Source organism: Petaurus breviceps, unplaced genomic scaffold (assembly GCF_028583685.1).
Source record: "Petaurus breviceps papuanus isolate PSGF00001 unplaced genomic scaffold, PetGlider_PUasm1.0 139, whole genome shotgun sequence".
Classification (NCBI taxonomy): domain Eukaryota; kingdom Metazoa; phylum Chordata; class Mammalia; order Diprotodontia; family Petauridae; genus Petaurus; species Petaurus breviceps.
The window spans coordinates 12505679-12525241 of NW_027185697.1; the positions used below are offsets into that span (position 1 = coordinate 12505679).

Genomic DNA, 19563 nt, shown 5'->3' on the forward strand with positions numbered 1-19563 from the left:
AATCTCAATAGGGCTTATTTTCGGGGGAGGGCTTATTTTAGAGGAATCTTACACAGTAAGGGGAGGGCTTATTTTCGGGATAGGTCTTATTATCGGGGAAACATGGTACATAAGTGAGTTTATTAGACAATTAAGTACTAAGACTTTTCCACTTTAGCCAATTTCAAAGGTACTGAATACTTGTCTTTTTGTTGTTGTTAATAAAGAGTACTGTGAGTTGGCCGATTGGATCCTTTCTGAGTTGCTTTACGAAGTAATCCCTCTAAGTGTGATGGCTAGTGTAAACAGCATTGACTAGGGCAGAGGACAAAGAAGGAGGACTTCCTGGAGAGGCTGCTGGACAGGCTGCGAAAGAAGGGCAAACTCAAAGAAGACATAAGGTAGTTGTCCACTGGTGTGGAATGCTGCATATAACATTCAACTTTTGCAGTGTGTTTATTGCTGAACTTTTTAAAAAAATTCTTTGTTCAGAGAGATGGCTCTTTGAGAGGAAGGAAAGGGAGGGATGCTGGTAAATGTTTAACAGCTAGCTATTAGATATGCACACACATGCACCCATAACATACTTTTAAATCTACGTAATTAACATTTTTCCCTCACTTTCTTAAGTCTAAGCAATCAGCAATAAATAAATTAATTAAGCCCTGATTTGTGGCATTTGTCGATTTCCAAGGTGTAAATGCTCACATTGAAAATTTAACAGACTTTATGGTTATGGGAACAGGATTGTGCTTGTCCCCAGGGCACATGGATCAAACATGTCCCTGGTGGGAACCAGTATATGGATGTCATTGTATGGGTGCTGATAGCAGAAAACCCAAAGGGGACATACAAGGTTGTACAGGGGGAAAACAGTGGCTCTGCTGGAGGATCTGGATTCAAAGTCTACTTGTCACATGCTACCTGTTCACCTTTTAATTTCCTCATCTGCACATGAGGCAGTGACCTTTCAAGCTCTATGGACAGAAGGCTTTGGCTTCACAGATAGACAGACAGCTCCCTGTGGGCTTACCTGACATCCTAAAAGGCATGAATATCTTCTCATTGGTGTCCGGGTGTAGGATGGCCTGCAAGACAGTCAGGAAACAGCACAGCAGTGAGACTAGGGCGAGGGCAGCTAGGGTTGGGGTTAGGGGTAATGAGGGGGACACATCAGTGAAAAAAGAGAATAAATACTCCAGAGAAAATATAAATGATCAGCCAGGGCAAAATGAGCCCTTCTGTCCTGAGCTAGTTCATGTGACAGTGAACAGGCCATGTAGAGCTCCCCCTCTTCAGACCCTACCACACCACCCACGCCTAGAGCCGAGCTCTGGCCAGAGCTCCTTTATTGCATGGGTTCTGACCCCAGCAGAAGCTACTAGAAGCAGTATTTGGGTTATCTCAACTCTACATCCATTCACCCCTTCCAATGAGAGCAAAGAGGGGAGAGGAAGTTCACTGTAAGCCTCACAGACTCTAATGGGAGGGGGACTGAGCTTCCTCAGGAAATCCCCACTGTGGTCTGGAATGTAATTCAGGAGAATGAGGGAGGGAAAGGTTCCATGTAGAGAAGAAGAGACTGACCCAAAGCTAGGGACGGCCTGAGAACCATCAGGGTGAGGAGAAAGAACTCTAAATCAAGTTACCTGCTTGATTTTCTGGGCGCTCCAGAGCTGCAAGAAAGAAGAAAAAGTTTAACTCATTGAGAAAGTTTCAAGGTATAGTAAGAAGGTATTGATACATTGACACAGGCTGCAACAGAAGCTAAAGCCTAAATTGTGTATCTGAGGTCTCCCAGGGGGGGCTGACTGCCGCAGCTGAGCCCTCTGGCTTCCCAAGACCCAGCTCCAATCCCCCCTTCTGTCAGAGGCCTTTCCTGCTCCCCAACTCCCAGCCCACTGCCTTCTCTCTGAGATCATCTCCCATCGACCCTGTATGTACAGAGCTGTTTGCCTGCTGTCTCTCTCATCAGGCTGTGATCATCAGAGCCCAGATTTTTTCCTTTCCTTTTATCCCCAGAGTTCTGCACCCCGCCTGGTAAATAGTGAGTGCTTAATAAATGCTTGGTGACTGAAAGAAGTAGGATGACAAAAATTGTCCTTCTCTGTCTTATCCAGTTATAAGTCCTGGTCATACAAACATTGGAGACTAACGGCTCAGAAGCCATTTTATTTTATCATAACATGATCGTCCAACCTCTGCTTGAAAACCGCTAACAAAGAAGAAAACACCAGGTCCTAAGGTCATACATTCAATTTCAGATTACTTCTGATCGTTAGGAGATTCTTCTTTATGTCGAACCCAACTTTGCTTCTCCAATGACTTCCAGCCCTCTAATTTATCACCTGTAACTGCTCAGTTTTCCCATCTGTCAAATGACAGACTGGTTCTCTCTCTCTCTCTCACAGAATCATTTTGAGAGCCATTCACATTTTCTAGGTCTTTAAGGTTTGCAAAGGGTTTTCTATATATTATCTCCTTTGAGCCTCACCACAACCCTGGGAGGCGGGTTCAAATAGGTACTAATAGGATACCATTTTATAAATGAGGAAAGGGACTTGCCCAGGGTCACACAGCTATGAAGTGTCAAAGGCAAGACTTGAACACAGGTCTTCTGGATTCAGCTATACCAGACTTATCCAGAAGGCATGAGTCGGTCCCTGTTCCACCACTTACTAAATCACATTGTACATTTGCTCAAGTGACTTCCCCTCTCTGGGCCTCAGCTCCCTCATCTGCAAAATAAAAGGTTATAAGAAGATGCTCTGTAGGGTTCCTTGTAGTTCAAACATCTGAGATTCTCTGACCTGAATGGCTTAAGCCTCAGTGACAAAGAGAAGGACAAATAGAAATGGGGATGCAGGAAGTCTAGGACAAAACCACTCGGAACATGCTTGATCTTGTCTGAACTTGAAAGCTAAGCAGTGTTAGCCTGGCTTCATACTTAGCTAGGAGGTCCTGGGAGTACCAAACAGCACAGAAAATTGGGACCATGTTACATTTCATCAGGGGATAGGGGGAGATGTCATGTTTGGAGTCAGGAGACATGGGTTTGAATCCTGGCCTTTCACCTATGCAGCCTTGGGCCTCAGGGTCTTCATCTGTAAAGTGGGGAGATTGGACTCCATAGATGGTCTCTGAGATGCCTTTGATGTCAAATCTATGATAAAGTCTTAGTGCAACCTTAAGCTCTGTATGGGATACTTTGTACAGAACTTGAAGGTCTGCAGAGTCCTTTCCTCATAAGAATACTAAGAGGTGGGTAGTATAGGCATCATTATGCCTGTTTTACAGAGAAGCAAACAGATCTAACATGATCAGCTGGTCCCTGTTGAAATAGGAACTTGAACCCAGGTCTTTGGGGGGAATCTGCATCCTTCTCAATCACCCACACAAGCTGCCCGTTTTTGTGTATGTGTTTGGGGGATGGGCTGGGGTCCTGGTAGTGAATTTGGAAGTTACATAGGGGACACAAGGAAAGGAAGATGCCCTATCACCTTTGCCCGCGGAAATAGGCAAGACATACGGCAGCCCTGCCCATTCCCCCAGTATACCCAATGTTAGGGTTTTAATTTAGGTGCCTATGTGTCTTTTGAAATGTTGATCCCCATCCCCACCACTGTCCCATATAGAATTACTAGCACCAGCAGAGCCTTAGGCCTTTGGGTTCCCCATTATTCTCTCTGGTCCAGAGCTGCTGGGAGGAGGGACACTTTCAGGATCTGACTCCTCAATAAACATGAGCTGATCATTGTCATAATTACCAGTTTCTTCCTGGGGCAGCTAGAATCACAGGATTGTAGAACTAGTGTTGAGAAGGACCTTAGAAGTCATCAAGTTCAACCCCCTCTCTCAACTGTTGAAGAAACTGAGGCCAAGCAGGTGATTTGTCCAAGGTCATACAGCTAGTAAGTGGCAGTCAGAATTTGAACCCAGAACATCTGACTCCAAATCCAACTCTCTTTCTACTGCACCACATTGGACAAGGGAAGTGAAATTGAAAAGAGGAAAAAGGAGAGTAGAAAGTGGAGGCAGCAGCTCTGAAGACAAAGAGATCCTTGTGTGGTTTTCCTTTAAGGAAAATGGAACCATCTTCACTTCACCCTGAAGCTTTGTCATATACCAAGCAGGTGCCAGCTGTTCTAACAACCAATCAGCCAGCAGGGGGAGCCAAGCACCCTCCTTATAGGCAAGTCTCTGCCCAATGGGTAAGACCCCACCTTTGGGATTATCAAGGTTCCTTCTCAAATGGGGCTACTCTTGATGGTCTCTAGCTAAGGCAATCCCGCCTGGGGAGTTGATGATTCTGGCTCTCGGGGACAAAAGCAGCCTGGTCTACACTAAGGACAGGGTGCAGGACTTGGAGTCAGGAATATCTGAGTTCAAATACCACCTGCAACAGCTCTATACTCGGAGCACCTGCCTTGAAGGCTTGTTACTAGATTCAACTGAGTTAGTGTAGGTAAACATTAAACTACTATATTAACATCAGCTGTTATTACACTCACTGACTTGGTCTCCCTATATCTAGCCTCTCCATTTTCCTAGAATCCAGGACTCTCCAGAACCCTAACGCTGTTTTGACCTCATTACTCCCTAACTCAATAAATTCCAATGCCTCCCTGTTTCCTCCAGGACCAAATATCACAGGACTGCTAAAGTGCTATTTTTAAAGCATGGATCTGAACACATCAAACCCTATTTTTTACCCCTTTGTATCTCCAAATGCTTCAGCACGGTGCCTGGAACACAGTGTTCATAAATGCTTATTGACCTGTCAGTCCCTATTCAAGATGTGGTGGCACCCCAGTGTCTTCAGGATAAAATGTAAAATCCTCTTTGGCTTTAAAGCCCCTTCCAATCTGATTCCAATCTCTTTTTCCAGACTTATTTCATGTGACTCCTCCTCTTTACTCACTCAAATTTCTAGCCAAAATTGCTCATTGGATGTTTCCTATTAAGTTCATTCCACCTCCTGCCTTCATGCCTTTACCCAGCTAGTCCCCCCTAGCTGCCCTGCTCTCCCTCTTCACTGCCCCCATTGAAATCCTTGCCTTTCTTCAGGGTTCAGCTCACATGCCACTACCTAGGCAAGACCTTTCTAACTCTCCCAGTCCTTAGTGACCCTTGCCAAGTTACTTTACCTTTATTCTAAATAGACTTTTGACCTGGTGTTCTGTATAGTTATACTGCCACAGAACCAGGAAGATCTGGGTTCATATCCCACTTAAACCACATGGTGACTGCGTGACCCTGGGCAGTGCCCCATGAAGGGCTGAGCAGTCATCAGGGAAGATAATTGCTCCACTCCAAAACCCAAATCATCAGGCATTTTCTTATCTGTGGACATGGCATTCCACTCCTCCCAGAGAATGGAAGCTCTTGAAGGCAGAGATGGCTTCATCTTTGGCGTGTGTGCATGTGGGTGTGTGTGTGTGCATGCACACACATGTGTGTATGTAAAGAGACAGAGGAGAGGAGGCTTAGTACTTCTGTCTGGCACACAGCTGGTGCTTAAGAAATGCTTACTGAATATTTTATGGGAATTATAATAATTATTATTATGTGCAGAGAAGTTTATTAGTTGTATTTGACTAGACCCAAGGAAGAAGTTTCTAATTACAGCCCCCAATGAACTGATGCTACACACAGGTGTGTGTGTGCGTATACACACACACACATATAGACATGTAGAAATACATATACACATACTTATATATACATACAGAGAGAGGGGGGAGGGAAGGAGAGAGACAGAGAGAGAGGAGAAGGAGGAAGGGGGGGAGGGAGAGGGAGAGAGAGAGAGATTCGCTTACTGGCAGGTTCTGTTTTCAAGTACTTGACACAATTAAACCAAGAAGATGCCCTCTGAGGACTCATTCTATCTCATTTGATTCTCTCTCCACAGTCTGCCACATCCCAGCAGGAGCTGGCCTCATAAACCAAGACACATCAATTACTTCCTATAATCTTAACATAATAAGGTTAGAAGGCAGTGAAGCCTGCATTCACTGGGCAATTTTTGCTCTCCGATTCTAGGCGAGGATTGTCTAAAAACATGGAGATATTTGGAGAAGATCCTGTACAGCAGGGTAACATGGACCCTAGGAGAAGCTGGGGAGACAGAGTGGTGCAATGGTGAGAGTCTGACTTAGAACCAGGAAGCCTTAGGTCTGAATCCTTCCTTAGACACATTACTGTGTGCCCTTGAGCAAATCACTTCATATCTCTCAGCCTCAGTTTCCTCATCTGTAAGATGGAGACAATAATAGCACATGGTTCTTGTGAGGATCGAATGAGATAATATAAATATAAAAAGTACTTATAAAAAGTACTTTGCAAACTTTAAAACACTACTGAAGTGCTAGGTACTCTTATTCAGTTAGGGAAGCTAGGTGGCACAGTGGACAAAGGGCCAGGCTTAGAGTCCAGAAGACTTATATTATGAGTTCAAATCTGGCCTCAGACAACTACTAGTTTTGTGAACCTAGGCAGGTCACTTAACCCTGTTTGCCTCAGTTTCCTCATCTGCAAAAGTAAGCTGGAGAGGGAAATGACAAACCACTCCAGGACCTTTGCCAAGAAAACCCCAAATAGGGTCCTGAAGAGTTGAACCAGACAGAAAAGACTGAACAACGACAATTATTCATCACTCCTGATGAGCTCACTCATCAATGTTAGATGGAGTGCAAATAGCAACCCATCTACTCCTGGTCATCCTTTGCAACCCTTGCTCTGTCCTCCCGTAAATCTGGCACAGATGTGCCTGCCAGATGTCCTCTGTGCATGAATCCATTTTGCTCAACCATTTATTTTTTAGTATGAGGAAAAGATCACTAGTGATGGCTTGGAAAGGATAATATATTCAGAAATAACTGCAGTGTAAAAAAAGGTATTAATAAAGCTATAATTTTTTTTCAAAAAGAGAATATTAGTGTTTGAGATGAACCTTCATTTCAAGAAGCTGGGAGACTCATTAAAAATACAGTACAATTTCCAAAATATAATCTTGTCCACACTCCTTCCCTTCAGTTCTGGGTCCAGTTCACTATTCATCTACAGTGATTGTCCGACATAGACATACTCAATTGACTGGCTATACCAGATATACATTCTGGATTTTAGGGATTCTTCATCCACTTGGTTTTTCTTGTGTGGATTAGGCCAAATGGAAAGTCAGAAGATGGTATGATCTTGAGTAAATCACTTAACATCTCTAACCCCCAGTTTCCTCCAAAGCAAAATGAGGGAATTTAGTCTAGATGGCCTCTGAGGTCCCTTCTAGCTCTGAATCTGTGATTTTATGAGTGATTATGGAGCTCATTTAGGAGGGACTGCAGTGTTCGACTCTGGTGCAATCAGCACAAATGGGAGCATCTGGAAAACTTGAGCATTTAGAGGCAATATTTTTGATTTGGATTCTTCAGTGGATATTCTCCATGCAGTGGCAAACACTTTCCATATTATGATTTGGAGGTGGGGGAATGGCTGCTGACAACATGTTGGTGAGTACCAACAAACACAAAGACTTCCCAACTCTATCAGGCTTTCGGAGATCAAGCTCCAGATATTTAAAGGTATCATCTATGAAGGGGTGGGAAGGGAGCAGGTAGGTTTCTGCAAATGGTATGTGGCAACAGAGCCCAGTCACAATTGACAGAAAGGCAGAAAGAATACAAGATCCATCCTGTATAATTATTGCATTAATTATTTAACAAGTGTGTTGGCTGGCAGAATAAAATACCTTTTTAAAGGCTCTTCACCAACAATGTATCTCCCATGCATTCCTCAAAATTGCACAAGGTTCTTCAGGTAACTCAGCCAAGCCTGAAGGGAACGCTAAGCTACCTCCTGCCCCCACCTCTAGGCCTTGCGACCTCTGACCAGACAGCCTCCTCTGGGAATAAATGGCTTTTCTTACACTGTTGCTCAAGAGTGAAATGGCCCATTTGCAGTAAATTGTTTCCCTCCCCTCTTCCTTCCTTTCCGTTCTCCTTTCTTCTGGTCTAGAGATTGAAGGTTTCTTAAGCTGGGGTCCATGAACCTCAAAACAAGGCAGAAAGAATGGAAAGAAAAGGAGAGAAAAGAAAGAAAAATGAGGAAGAGAAAGGGTGGAGGGACAAGGAAGAAAAATGAAGAGAGGAAAGGAGGGAGGAGGGGAAGGAGACAATTTACTGCCAATGGGCCATTTCACTCTTCAGCAACAGTGAAAGAAAAGTCATTTATCCCCCATGGGAGACTGTCTGATGAGGGATTCTTTCATTGTTTTCTGCTGGGTATCTTCGGGAGAGGGATTGGGCAGCCCCTCCTGCTGGGCAGATGACTGGAGGAAAAGAAAGTGGCTAAAGCTGGGTCCTGATTCCAGGAAACGCAAGGACAAGAACATAAGCAATAAGAAAGGGTAATGTTTCCCAACAGTTCTTCTGCCAAGAGGGGGCTGGAGGTAGAAGTTGGGGAATAGGTCACCTCATAAGCCCTAAGCAAGCTCCAACCCTCTCCTCTCTACCCTTACATGTCTGTTTGAGGGAGCTACGAAGTAGAGACCAGCATCCTAGACCTGGGGCTAAATCCTTTGGGGTTTCACTCTCCCAGAGGTCTTGAACTCTAGCTTGGTGTTGGTCATGCTCAAACTAGGAGCCCACAGAAGTCTTCCTCCAGCACTTATCTCACCACTTTCTGTACCCTTTTCCACAAGCCCCACTCAATGTCCCTTCCTTCTCTAAGGCTCATGCGGCCCTGGGTCTCCCTTATTGGGGGGGGGGGGGAAGTAAGGAAAAACTCATGTACTTAATAGCAGTATGGTATGATGAAAGAACCTTGAAGGAATCCTGGGATCTGAGTTCAGATCTTAGCTCCAACATGTTAGCTGTGTCACCTTGGGTAAGTCACTTTACCTCTGCCAGCCTCAGTTTCCTCATTCTAAAATGGAAAAAATAAAAACATCCACTTCATAGTATTGTTAGGATCAAAGATAATGTAAAAAGTGCTTTGCAAACAATAAGTGCTTGTTATTATTTTTTTCCAGCTTTAAGTCTTTGATCCTAGGAAGGCATCTACCTGCTCTACTTTTGCTATCTAGGAAAGGCCAGTGATATATAACAGAGTCCAAAAGAGGGGCAAGAAGGACTCTTGGGAGCCATCAGTAGGTCTGAGATGAAGTAAAGAGATGGCATGAGCTACCTGGTCATTTTACAGTCATGTAAGGTTAGAATTGAAGGGGACCTTAGATAGAATTTACAGCAATGGAATGGAAGCTCCTTGAGGGCAGGGACCACTTCACTTTTGTCCTTGGGGAGCTACCAGAGTGGAAACTCCTTCCACAGATACAGATCAACAAATGAGCCATCCACCTCCTCCTTCATCTTTCACTTGGGACCTTAAAGAGTTGTCTGCACAGTTTGCCTGTCAGATCTATGGAGAAGGAAAGAATTTATGACCAAACAAGAGATAGAGAACATTATGAAATGCAAAATGGATGATTTTGATTACATTAAATTGAAAAGGTTTTGCACAAAGCTAATGCAACCGAGAATATAAAGGAAGGAGAAAGTTGGGAAACAATTTTTATAGCCAGTATCTCTGATAAAGGTCTCATTTCTAAAATACATAGAAAACTGAGTCAAAAAAGAAAAAAGAAGAGCTGTCTGGGACACTGAGAAATTAAGTGATTTAAGTCTAAGGTCACACAGCCAGCGTATGTCAGAGGCAACCTTGAGCTAGGACAACATCTAGGGGCAGCTAGGTGGAGGCATAGTGCAGAGTACCTGGTGTAACCCTGGACAAAGACTTAGGTCTGTTGGCCTCAGTTTCCCCACCTGTCAAATGAGCTGGAGAAGGAAATGGCAAACCACTCCAGTATTCCTGCCAAGAAAACCCCAAACGAGGTCATGGAGACATGACACAACTAAGCAACAAAAATCCCTCAGATGTCTTCTGCCACTGCCTCCTCCTTCACGTTGTCTTGTGATAAGGTGGCCTTTCTCCTTACTAAGGTTAACCCCCTCGACTTTCACAAGCAATCCCATTCCATCTTGTCTGCTGTCCATCACTTATATTCAATCTCTCCTTGTCTACCAGCTCCTTCCCTGCTCTCTACAAATATGCCCGTATCTCTGCCCTCCTCAAGAAATCCTCACTTGAACTTTGCATCTCTGTCAACTATTGCCTCCTATCTCTTCTGCCCTTTGTGGCTAACCTCCTTGAAAATGCTGTCTATGATAGGTGCCTCCACTTTCTTAAAAACTAGCTTCTGATCTCATCATTTCACCAAAACAACTGCACAAAGTTGCCAAATCCAGTGACCTTTCCTCCCTCCTCCTTCTCCTTGACCTCTCTGAGGCTTTGACCCTGCTGATAAGCCTCTTCTTGTAGTCTTCTCTCTAGGTTTTCAGAACACTACTTTCCCCTGGTTTTCCTCTTATCTATCTGACCCTCTTTCTTCTTTGCTGGATCTTCCTCCGTATCATGCCCTCTAACCATAGGTGTCTCTCCCGGTTCTGTCCTGGGCCCTCTTCTCTCCTCCCCTCTATTCTATCACTTGGTGATCTCATCAGCTGTCATGGATTTAATTAGTTTCTATGCTGATGATTCTCAAATCTACCTTTTCTGCCGACCTCACTGTTGACCTCCAATCCACATCTCCAAATGCCTTCCAGAGATCCCAATCTGGATTGCAGTAGGCACCTTAAACTCATGTCCCAAACTGAACTCACCTTTCTGCCTAAACCCTCTAGGGGCTCAAAAGCTGGATTTCTTACTATCACCCCCATATCTAACCTGTTGAGGTCTGTTGACTTCACCCTTGCCACATCTCTCCAATATGCTCCCTTCTCTCCTCTGACACTGCCCCCACTCTAGTGAAGAAGGCCCCATTGCCTCATGCCTGGATTACTGCAATAGCTACTCTTGGATCTGCATGCCTCATCTTCAACCCATCCTCCATTTAGTCACCAAAGGGATCTTCTTAAAGTGCAGGTCCAACCATGTCCCCTCCTACTCAGTAAACTGCGAGTGTATTGAAGAGTGGTTCCCAATTACCTCCAGGATCAAACACAAGATCCTCTGTCTGGGGTTCGAAGTCCTCCATTACCTGCCCCCTCCTACCTCCACTGTCTTCTGACATCTGACTTCAGCCACATTCTCTTCTATCCAGTGACACCAAACTCCTGGATGTTCCCTGAACAAGATCCTCCATATCTCAGCTCTGGGCATTTTCTCTGGCTGCCCCATGGCTGCCCCAAGGCTGCCACACTCTCCGTCCTCATCTCTGCCTCCTGGCTTCCTTTAAGGCCCAACTAAAAGCCCATCTTCTACAAGAAGGAAGCCTTTCTCAACTCCTTAATATTAGTGCCTTCCTTATTTCCTTTTCATCCCATATGTAGCTTGCTGTTACATATTTACATGCTTATTGTCTCTCCCATTGGACTGTGAGCGCCTAGAGGGCAGGGTTTGTCTTTAGCCTTTTTTTTTTTGTATCCCTACCCTCAGCACAGTGCCTGGCACAAAGTTCACCCTTAATAAATGTTTGTTGACTGACTGAAGGTAGATCGGGGTCAGATTATGAAGGCTTTAAATGTCGAACAGAAGGGTTGATATTTGATGGTAGACGTAATAGGGAGTCACTGGAGTTTATTGAGCAGGAGTGATGTGATCAGATGTGTACTTAATTGGAAGCTGTGTGAATTGGGGTGGGGAGGCCCTTGAGACAAAGGGGGCTCCTGCAGAGTGCAGGTGACAAGAGGTGACCCTGTGAGTAAACAAAAGGGGAAGAAAGTGAGAGATGCTGGGAAGGGAGAACTCCCTGGGGGAGGAGGGGAGCAGTCCCACTTCAGGCCGACCAACAAAGGGAAGTCAATTCAAAAGGCAGGGAACAGAATTAGAAGGGGCCAAGCTAGCTCAAGGTCCTTCCTTGGGCTATGTGGTCTGTAGAAGTACAGGCTCATAGGGAACGTTTGAAAGCAATTATAGGTAAGAGGAGTCAAGTCTAGTCTTTAGCTTCAGAGGGAAGAGCTAGAGCCACCAGTCCAGGTTACAGAGCGGTAGCTTTTGGTTCAGTGAAAGGAAGCACCACCTAAGAATTCAAACTATCAAGAGAAAGATTAGCTAGTGAGCTCCCTGTCACTGAAGTGTTCCAGCAGAGGCTGGCCGCCTATCTGTCAGGGATGCTGTGGAGAGATTTTGTAGACTACAAGGGAAGATTTAACCCTGAATTCCCACTCAAACCTTCTAATAAGGGTGATGGCTTTGGAGTTAGATGAGTTGGGCTTAAATGCTGTGACCTTGGGCAAGTCACTTGGATAGAACAACTTCCTTGCTTGGCTCAGTGGCCTCACCTGTGAAGTGAGGGTTGGCCAGGATGGCCTCTAAGTCCCCTTCCAGCTCCAGGCCTATGCTTCCATGATCCTATGACCCCTGGCCTGCCTACCTCTGAGGTTTTACATGAGGATCAAATGACTTTGTGGGTGGGAAGGTACATCGTAACATAGAAATACTTGGTGTTATGGCTGTCTTGCCTGCCCAAATGCCAGGGTCAGCCTAACCTAAGGCAGGCTTCTCAAGGTTGAGGGCTATGTCTTTTTAAGTCTAGGTTTCTTTCTCATCCAGGAATTGCCTAGTACAGGGCTGGGCATCCCAGACCCCCACCCCCAAAGCAGACATCCAAGCTCCCACCTCCCTCTATTTCTCCCAGGGAGCTCTGCCTCCCTGCACTTCTGTCTTGGCTTACTCGCCAGCATCAATCTGTCTCTCCAATCTGCCACTCCGCTGGGCCCGGAGGAAGCTCCTGGAGCCCAGGGGACACAGATGCAACTTCACCAATTAGAAGAACAATGCAGCCAGGGCTAGCTGAGGAAGAGGGGCAGGTGCCATCTCAGAATGTCTGCTGCTCAGGGAGGGCCGAAGGGGCAAGCAGGAAGGGCCTGGAGAACCTGGCCGGGAAAAGGGAGTTGGGGGTTGGGTTTTTGCTTTCCTCTACTAGAGCATTTCAGGGTCAAGGCTGGGTCTTGGTGGATGCCAGTCCAGGAATGAGTAAGTGAACCAGCCTCTCTGAGATCATGGCACAGCTGAAGGGACACAGGAGCTTCTCTCAACTGGCCTGTCCACCACCCAGGACATCTGACGGCTCTTTACCATGCCAGTCAGCAGGGCCTGGAATCTCTCCTACTGCCCCTGCCCCCCAGTGCAAACCAAGAAACAAAACCCTCACTCAGACCAAAAGTTTCAGTCCCCTCTGTGGCCAAACCTTCCCCCAGAGTCCCTTGCGAAAGGAGAAATCCACTCTGCTCTGGGCCATTGGCAAATAAGCCCAAACAATGGCTCACATTAGCACTGCTGTTTTCTTGTTCAGAGTTTGCGCCTCAGATGACCTAATTTTAGCCCAATGGTGACTCATCTGAGGTAGGTGAGTGATTCAGGTGCACTGAGCTCTATTTTAAAGGACATCAGCCACCACCCCCTCCCTTCCCACCCTCCCTCTGGAGCTCTGAACTCTGCCCTGGACTACTGGGCTGGCCTAGGGGAGCTTGGGCCTTATTTTGCCAAGAACCAGACTTTTACATGGCACACTATGCTGGCCCCAACCCCACCTCCTTTCAGGTCCCTTTTATATACGTCTTCTTCCATTAGAATGTAAGTCCCTTGAGGGCAGAGACTGTCTTGTTTGCTTGTATTTGTATCCCTGATGCTTAGCACAAAGCCAGGCACACAGTAAGTACTTAATAAATGCTCTGGCTACCTACTTAGCTATTAGTGCTAGAATCAGGACTAGAACCAGCTTGTCCAACTTCTAGGCTAGGCATTTTCCTGAGATGTGCTACCTCTTAAGAGACAGAAGGGGGAGGCAGAGGCAGCAGCCAAGGGTCTGGACAATTCAAAGAGGAGCTCATTCACCCCTGAATAACTAACAGGGAACTGCAAGAGCTCATGTTTAATGAAACCCATAGAAAGAAGACTAGATTCCTATTTAACTGGTCTCCGGAGATTTCACTTTGAAATTAGAATTAGTCACAACCTGATTTCCTTTTGGGTTGTCTGACTTTTGGGGGCCTTGGATCCACATTGCTTGGAAAGCACATGTGGTCCTTGGAGGGATGTAGGCAGGAACACAAGATGCTTGAAGGTCTATGACATTGAGAGGCCCAGCAGACAAAGGAGAGAACTCTCAGAATGCCAAAGATAAGGGACTTCAGAGGCTGTCTAGACCATCTCAGTCCTTTCCAAACACTCCCCCTGCCTGTCCTGGCAGGGCTCCATCGAGGAGAAGCCTTCCACCTCCAGGGGAAACTCATTCCACTTGGGGAAAACTCTACTGGTTAGGAAGGTTTTTTGGCATTGACCCATCTGGTGTCTACCATTTCTACCCATTTCTCCACTGTTTGGGGTCAAGTAGAACAAGTCTGACCCCTCTCCCTCTCCAGCGGGTGGAGAACCTGCTGCCCCAGCCTCAAGTGAAATCAAACTTCACAGATCATTGTTTTGCTCTGTGAAATTTGGATTCTGTCAAAGGGCTGCACTTGAGGACCCAGAAGGCCACATATGGCCTCGAGGCCACAGGGTCCCCACCCCTGTCCTTGATCTGTGGTTCTCAAATTGCCTTGATGTCCTCAGAAGTTAGCATAGTGCCTACCACATCATAGCAGGAACCTAATAAATAAATGTTTATTGACAGGGGGTCCACAATATCAAAATTACTGGGGTAGCTAGGTGGTGCAGTAAATAGAGCACCGGCCCTGGAGTCAGGAGGCCCCGAGTTCAAATCCAGCCTCATACACTTAACACTTATGAGTTGTGTGACCCTGGGCAAGTCACTTAACCTCAATTGCTCTGCCTTCCCCCTCCAAAAGGCAAAAAAAGAAAAAAATCAAAACTATTTTCATTATAATACTAAGATGTTTTCACTTCTAATACAGTAAACACTGACACAAACAACCCACACAAACAAAAGCTCTTTGGGGTCCTCAATAAATTATAAGAGTTTAAAGGGTCCTAAGATCAAAATGCTTATACCAAAATGATATCCCTCTCTGAATGCAGCCTGAGACTGAGTGGCAATGTGGATAGTGTTGGACTTTGAGCCAGGCCTAGCTGTGTTGGAATCTTTCTTCCCACCCTTCATAGCAGTGTGGCCTTGGGCAAGTCACTTCTCAAGCCTTTCTCCTCATCCACAAAACTGGAATAAGAACTGTAACTACTACCCATATCTGTCAGGCGGCTTCAAGGATCTAATGACGATATTGTAGACACAACACTTTATAAACTTGAAAGTATTGTAGAAATGTGATCTACTAAGTATCCTATCCCATATTACGGTACGCGGTACAGTTCTTGATATCTGAGAATAGGGTCTGGACCTCTTATTTCACTGAAGAATTCCCATGTGAGGAAATTCTGTCTACTGATGAAGGTTGGCAGCTTCTAGGGTTCAAGTCACTGGTCCAAGGTCAAAGAGCCAGGACTTCCTGATTCTGATTCCCTGACACATAGCAAATGTTTAATAAATGCTGGTTGAATTAAATGGTTCTAGTTCCATCATGGTCCTTTTGCTGCCAAACTACCTAAGAACTTGCATCAGAACCTGCTTGAAATCCCTGGGAGGACTTTTGAAGGGATACTGTCTTTTTTGCTTGAACTTGTGTAGAAAATTCTTTCCACCATCAGGGCAACTGTCTCTGAGAGCTCAGTCACTGACTTGCCCAAGATCACACATCCAGGATGTCCCAGAAATAAAACCTGAACACAGGTATTCCTTACTCCCAGGACAGCCTTCTATCTGCTATACCATGCTGCCTTTAGAAATGCTGTAAGAGATCAGATTTTGCTTTAGAAAACTAAAGCAAAGATCCCTTCGCAGATTCATTTGGGTCTTCTCTCTTAAGCCTCCCAAGGAAGAGGAGAAATGCCATTCTATCCAACACTTTTCTCCTAGCATTGAGGTAAGGAGAGAAAATAGACATTCCACCTTGTTGGGTGTCCTGTCTCACTAATGAACAGGAAAAATACCAATCCACCCTTGCAGGGAATGGCAGAAAGACCATTTCCACCAAACCTCCAGTCTTGGAGAAAATGGAGTAACACCATTCCTTCAGTCTCCAGCATTTGTCCACCCAAACTGCCTAAGGCCCTGAGATCAAATCCCAATGGATCATTCCAAAGATAAATACACACATACACACACACTCCCTTCATACCCTCCCTATCCCAGCCATTCTGAAATCTCTTCCTTTATCAAACTGGGTTCTCCCTTTCACTACCTACTTCCTTATTCCAAATCCTTTCAAAATACCCTCCCACCCCCATCCTACTCTAAAGCTATTCACCTCTTCCACCAGGCTCTCTGAAAAGCCTGCTCCATGAGCAATAAACATGTTTTCATCTTAAATCTCTCCTTAGTCCTTCCACCTTCTGGCTCTCACTAAGACCTGGCTTCCTCCTCATGACAGAATTGCTCTGGCCTCCTCCAAAACAGGCTGTACTTTCACTTGTTCCCCTCAACTCAACTGGTCAAAGTAAAGAGGGTGGAATATTCCTTGCTCCCCATTACTACCTCCAGGTTCTCCCCCTACCTCCATCACTTGGTAACCTCTGCTCTTTTGATTTTCATGCAATCCCTATCTACCACCCAATCCAAATCCTGGTAGCTTTTGTCCCCTCCTTTCCTCAATGAATTCAGTGCCTGGCCCACACTGTCTCCTCCTTAATTCAATACTGATACTCCCCCCAAATACCCTAACCTCACAATTCCTCAACTGACTCATTTCACATAGTCTATTCTTCTGTCCCACCTCAGACACATAGAGACGGCCATATTCTTGGCCTTGCCATCACCCACAAATATACCCTACATATAAAACAATTTCAAAATCCCCTCATCTGACCACAGCTCATTGACTTTTCACCTCTCCTGCCTTCTAGTACCAAACATTGCTCTCCCTCTATACCACAACTTCCAATCTCTTGCCCAACTCAATCCTCTCCCAGGCCATCACCCCTGCACCTGCTACACTCCCCTCCTTTTCCCAAATTGATCCCTTGGTGAATCAGTTATACTCTGCACTATACTTTTTTTTTTTGCTTTTTGGAGGGCAATTGGGGTTAAGTGACTTGCCCAGAGGCCGGATTTGAACTCGGGTCCTCCTGACACCAGGGCTGGTGCTCTATTCACTGAGCCACCTAGCTGCCCCCTTGCACTATACTCTTCAGTCCCTTACCCCCTTATCAAATCACTGATGCCCTGCCAACCCTCAGTCTTGGATTACTCCACTCTACTCCTGCTTTGCTAAACAAAGTTGAAGAAATTCATGAACCTGTGCTGACTGGATCAATCATTCATTTACCTTAGAAAACCTCCACTGGGGGATCCTTTTGCGCTTCCTTAATCAACTCACTATCCCAATCAACTGAGAAGCCCTTTTATTTCTCCTCAAATTTCTGAAGGCTCCCCTCAGTAATGGAAATGCAAATTTAAAGATCTTCCCTGCCCCTAGGCTAAAGTGCACCTGGAGCCTAGGGTGGGAGGCTTGTTTTTCAGTAGATACTTTTTGATTGGCCAGTGGGTCCAGAAAGTTGTTACATTCTCTGACCCAGGAGAAGGCTATATAATCCCTGATGTGAGGCTTTGCTTTGGGGCTCACTTTGAGAAGTGTTCTGTGATTTGATCAGATACTCTGGGAAGCCTTTGTTGAGAGCCCCCCCAGCTTTGAAAAACCCAGATGCTGATTTGATATGGATGTAATGGTTGGACAGCTTGGAAACCTGTCTACTTGATCTGTTTCTCTGTCTTGATAATTCTGTCTGTATACTCTGAAGTTCAGGCTGCTGACCTTTTTCCCCTGAACTAGGTAAACAATACATATTTGACTGATTAAAGTAAGCCTGTTAACCCATTTTGAGTTGCTTTCCTTTAGCAAAGCAGATCCAAGAACCTGTGTTGGCAGATACCCTGGGGACGCTGGGGTGCTTGCTGCTACACCCTCCTGGAACCCCTCAGCTGATAACCTTGCATCATATTTTACTGAAAAAACTTGAGGGCATTTGCCAAGAGCTTTCTCTTCCCCATTCTTCCTCATTTCACATCATTCAGATGCCTTCTTGCCATATCTTCACCTTCAACCTTATCTTACATAATGAGGTGGCTGTTTTCCTTGCCCAGGCACACTCCTCTACATGCACAAATGATACCATTTCATCCTATCTTCACTAGCAGATGGGCCCCTCTATTACTCTTTCACCTTAATGTAATCTTTCCTGATCTACTGGTTCTCTCCCTACTGTCTGCAAACATGTCCATGACTCCCCCATTCTAAAAACCTTCACCTAATCTCCATTACCTATGGGCCCTTATCTCTACCCTTCTGTGGCTAAATTCCTTGAGGAGTCCACAACAGATGCCTCCACTTCCTTTTCTCTTACTTCTGACCTTTCTGACTTCTGACATCATCATTTAAATGAAACTGTTCTCTCCAGTTACCAGTGATCTCTTGTGAAACCTAATGACCTTTTCTTAATCCTTGTCCTTCTTGACAACTTCAGAGCATTAACACTGCGAAGGGCCCTATTCTTGATACTTCTCTAGTTTTTCTAGTTCAAGCTCTTCTTTAAAAAAAAAAAAAAAGGTATATTTCCCCAAATTACATGTAAAAACAACTTTTGGGTTTTTTTTTTAAGTTTTACATTCCAAATTCTATCCCTCCCTCCTCACTACAATGGCAAGCAATTGGATATAGGTAATACATATTCGATTATATAAAACATTTCCATATTAATTATTTTGTGGAAGAGGAGGAAGATGAGGAAGAGGAGGAGGAAGACGAGGAAGAAGAGGAGGAGGAAGAGCAGGAGGAGGGAGAAGAAGGAGAAGAAGAAAGGAAGGGGAAAATAACATACTTCAGTCTATACTCAGATGCCATCAGGTTCCCCCCCCCCCCCCAGGTGGATAGCATTTTTCCATCATGAGTCCTTTGGAACTGATTGTCTTGGATCATTGCGTTGCTGAGAATAGCCAAGTCATTCACTGCTGTTACTGTGCACAATGTTCTCCTGGTTCTGCTCACTTCACTGTTTCAGTTCATGTAAGTCTTTCCATGTTTTTCTGAGATAATCCTGATCGTCATTTCTTATAGCACAATAATAATCCATTATAATCATTTACCACAACTTGTTCAACCATTCCCCAATTGATGGGCATCCCCATGATTTCCAATTCTTAGCCACCACAAATAGAGCTGCTATAAAGTTTGTTCTGTGAAGTTTGGATTCAGTGAAAGGGCCACACTTGAGGACCTAAATGGCTACATGTGGCCTCGGGGTCCCAACTTCCCCACCCCTGGTCTAGGTTTTCTTGACGTGACTTTCTCCTGTTCCTCCTCAGTTTCCTTTGCTAGATCTTCATCCAGGTCACACCCACTGAGTGCCCCAGAGCTTGGTCCTGGGACCTCTTCTCTTCTCTCTCTATTTTATTCTGTGATTTCCTCAGCTCCCATGGATTATCTCTACACTGATGATTCTTCAGTCTACATACCCTGCCCTAACCCTCTCTGCTTACCTCCACACTAGCATCTCCAACTATCCATTTCAACATCTTGAACT

The 19563-nt window shown here is 45.2% G+C and overlaps 1 protein-coding gene across 1 annotated transcript in view; it reads right to left on the reverse strand.

Annotated features, from left to right (window-relative positions):
- The window catches only part of SFXN5 (sideroflexin 5), a 224289-nt gene that overhangs the window by 129684 nt on the left and 75042 nt on the right, over positions 1-19563 (reverse strand). Inside the window, exons 4-5 of the mRNA XM_069066620.1 lie at positions 1629-1655; positions 1013-1067 (exon numbers count right to left, since the gene is read on the reverse strand). Coding sequence (XP_068922721.1) covers positions 1013-1067; positions 1629-1655 — 82 coding nt within the window. The remainder of the gene's footprint in view (positions 1-1012; positions 1068-1628; positions 1656-19563) is intronic.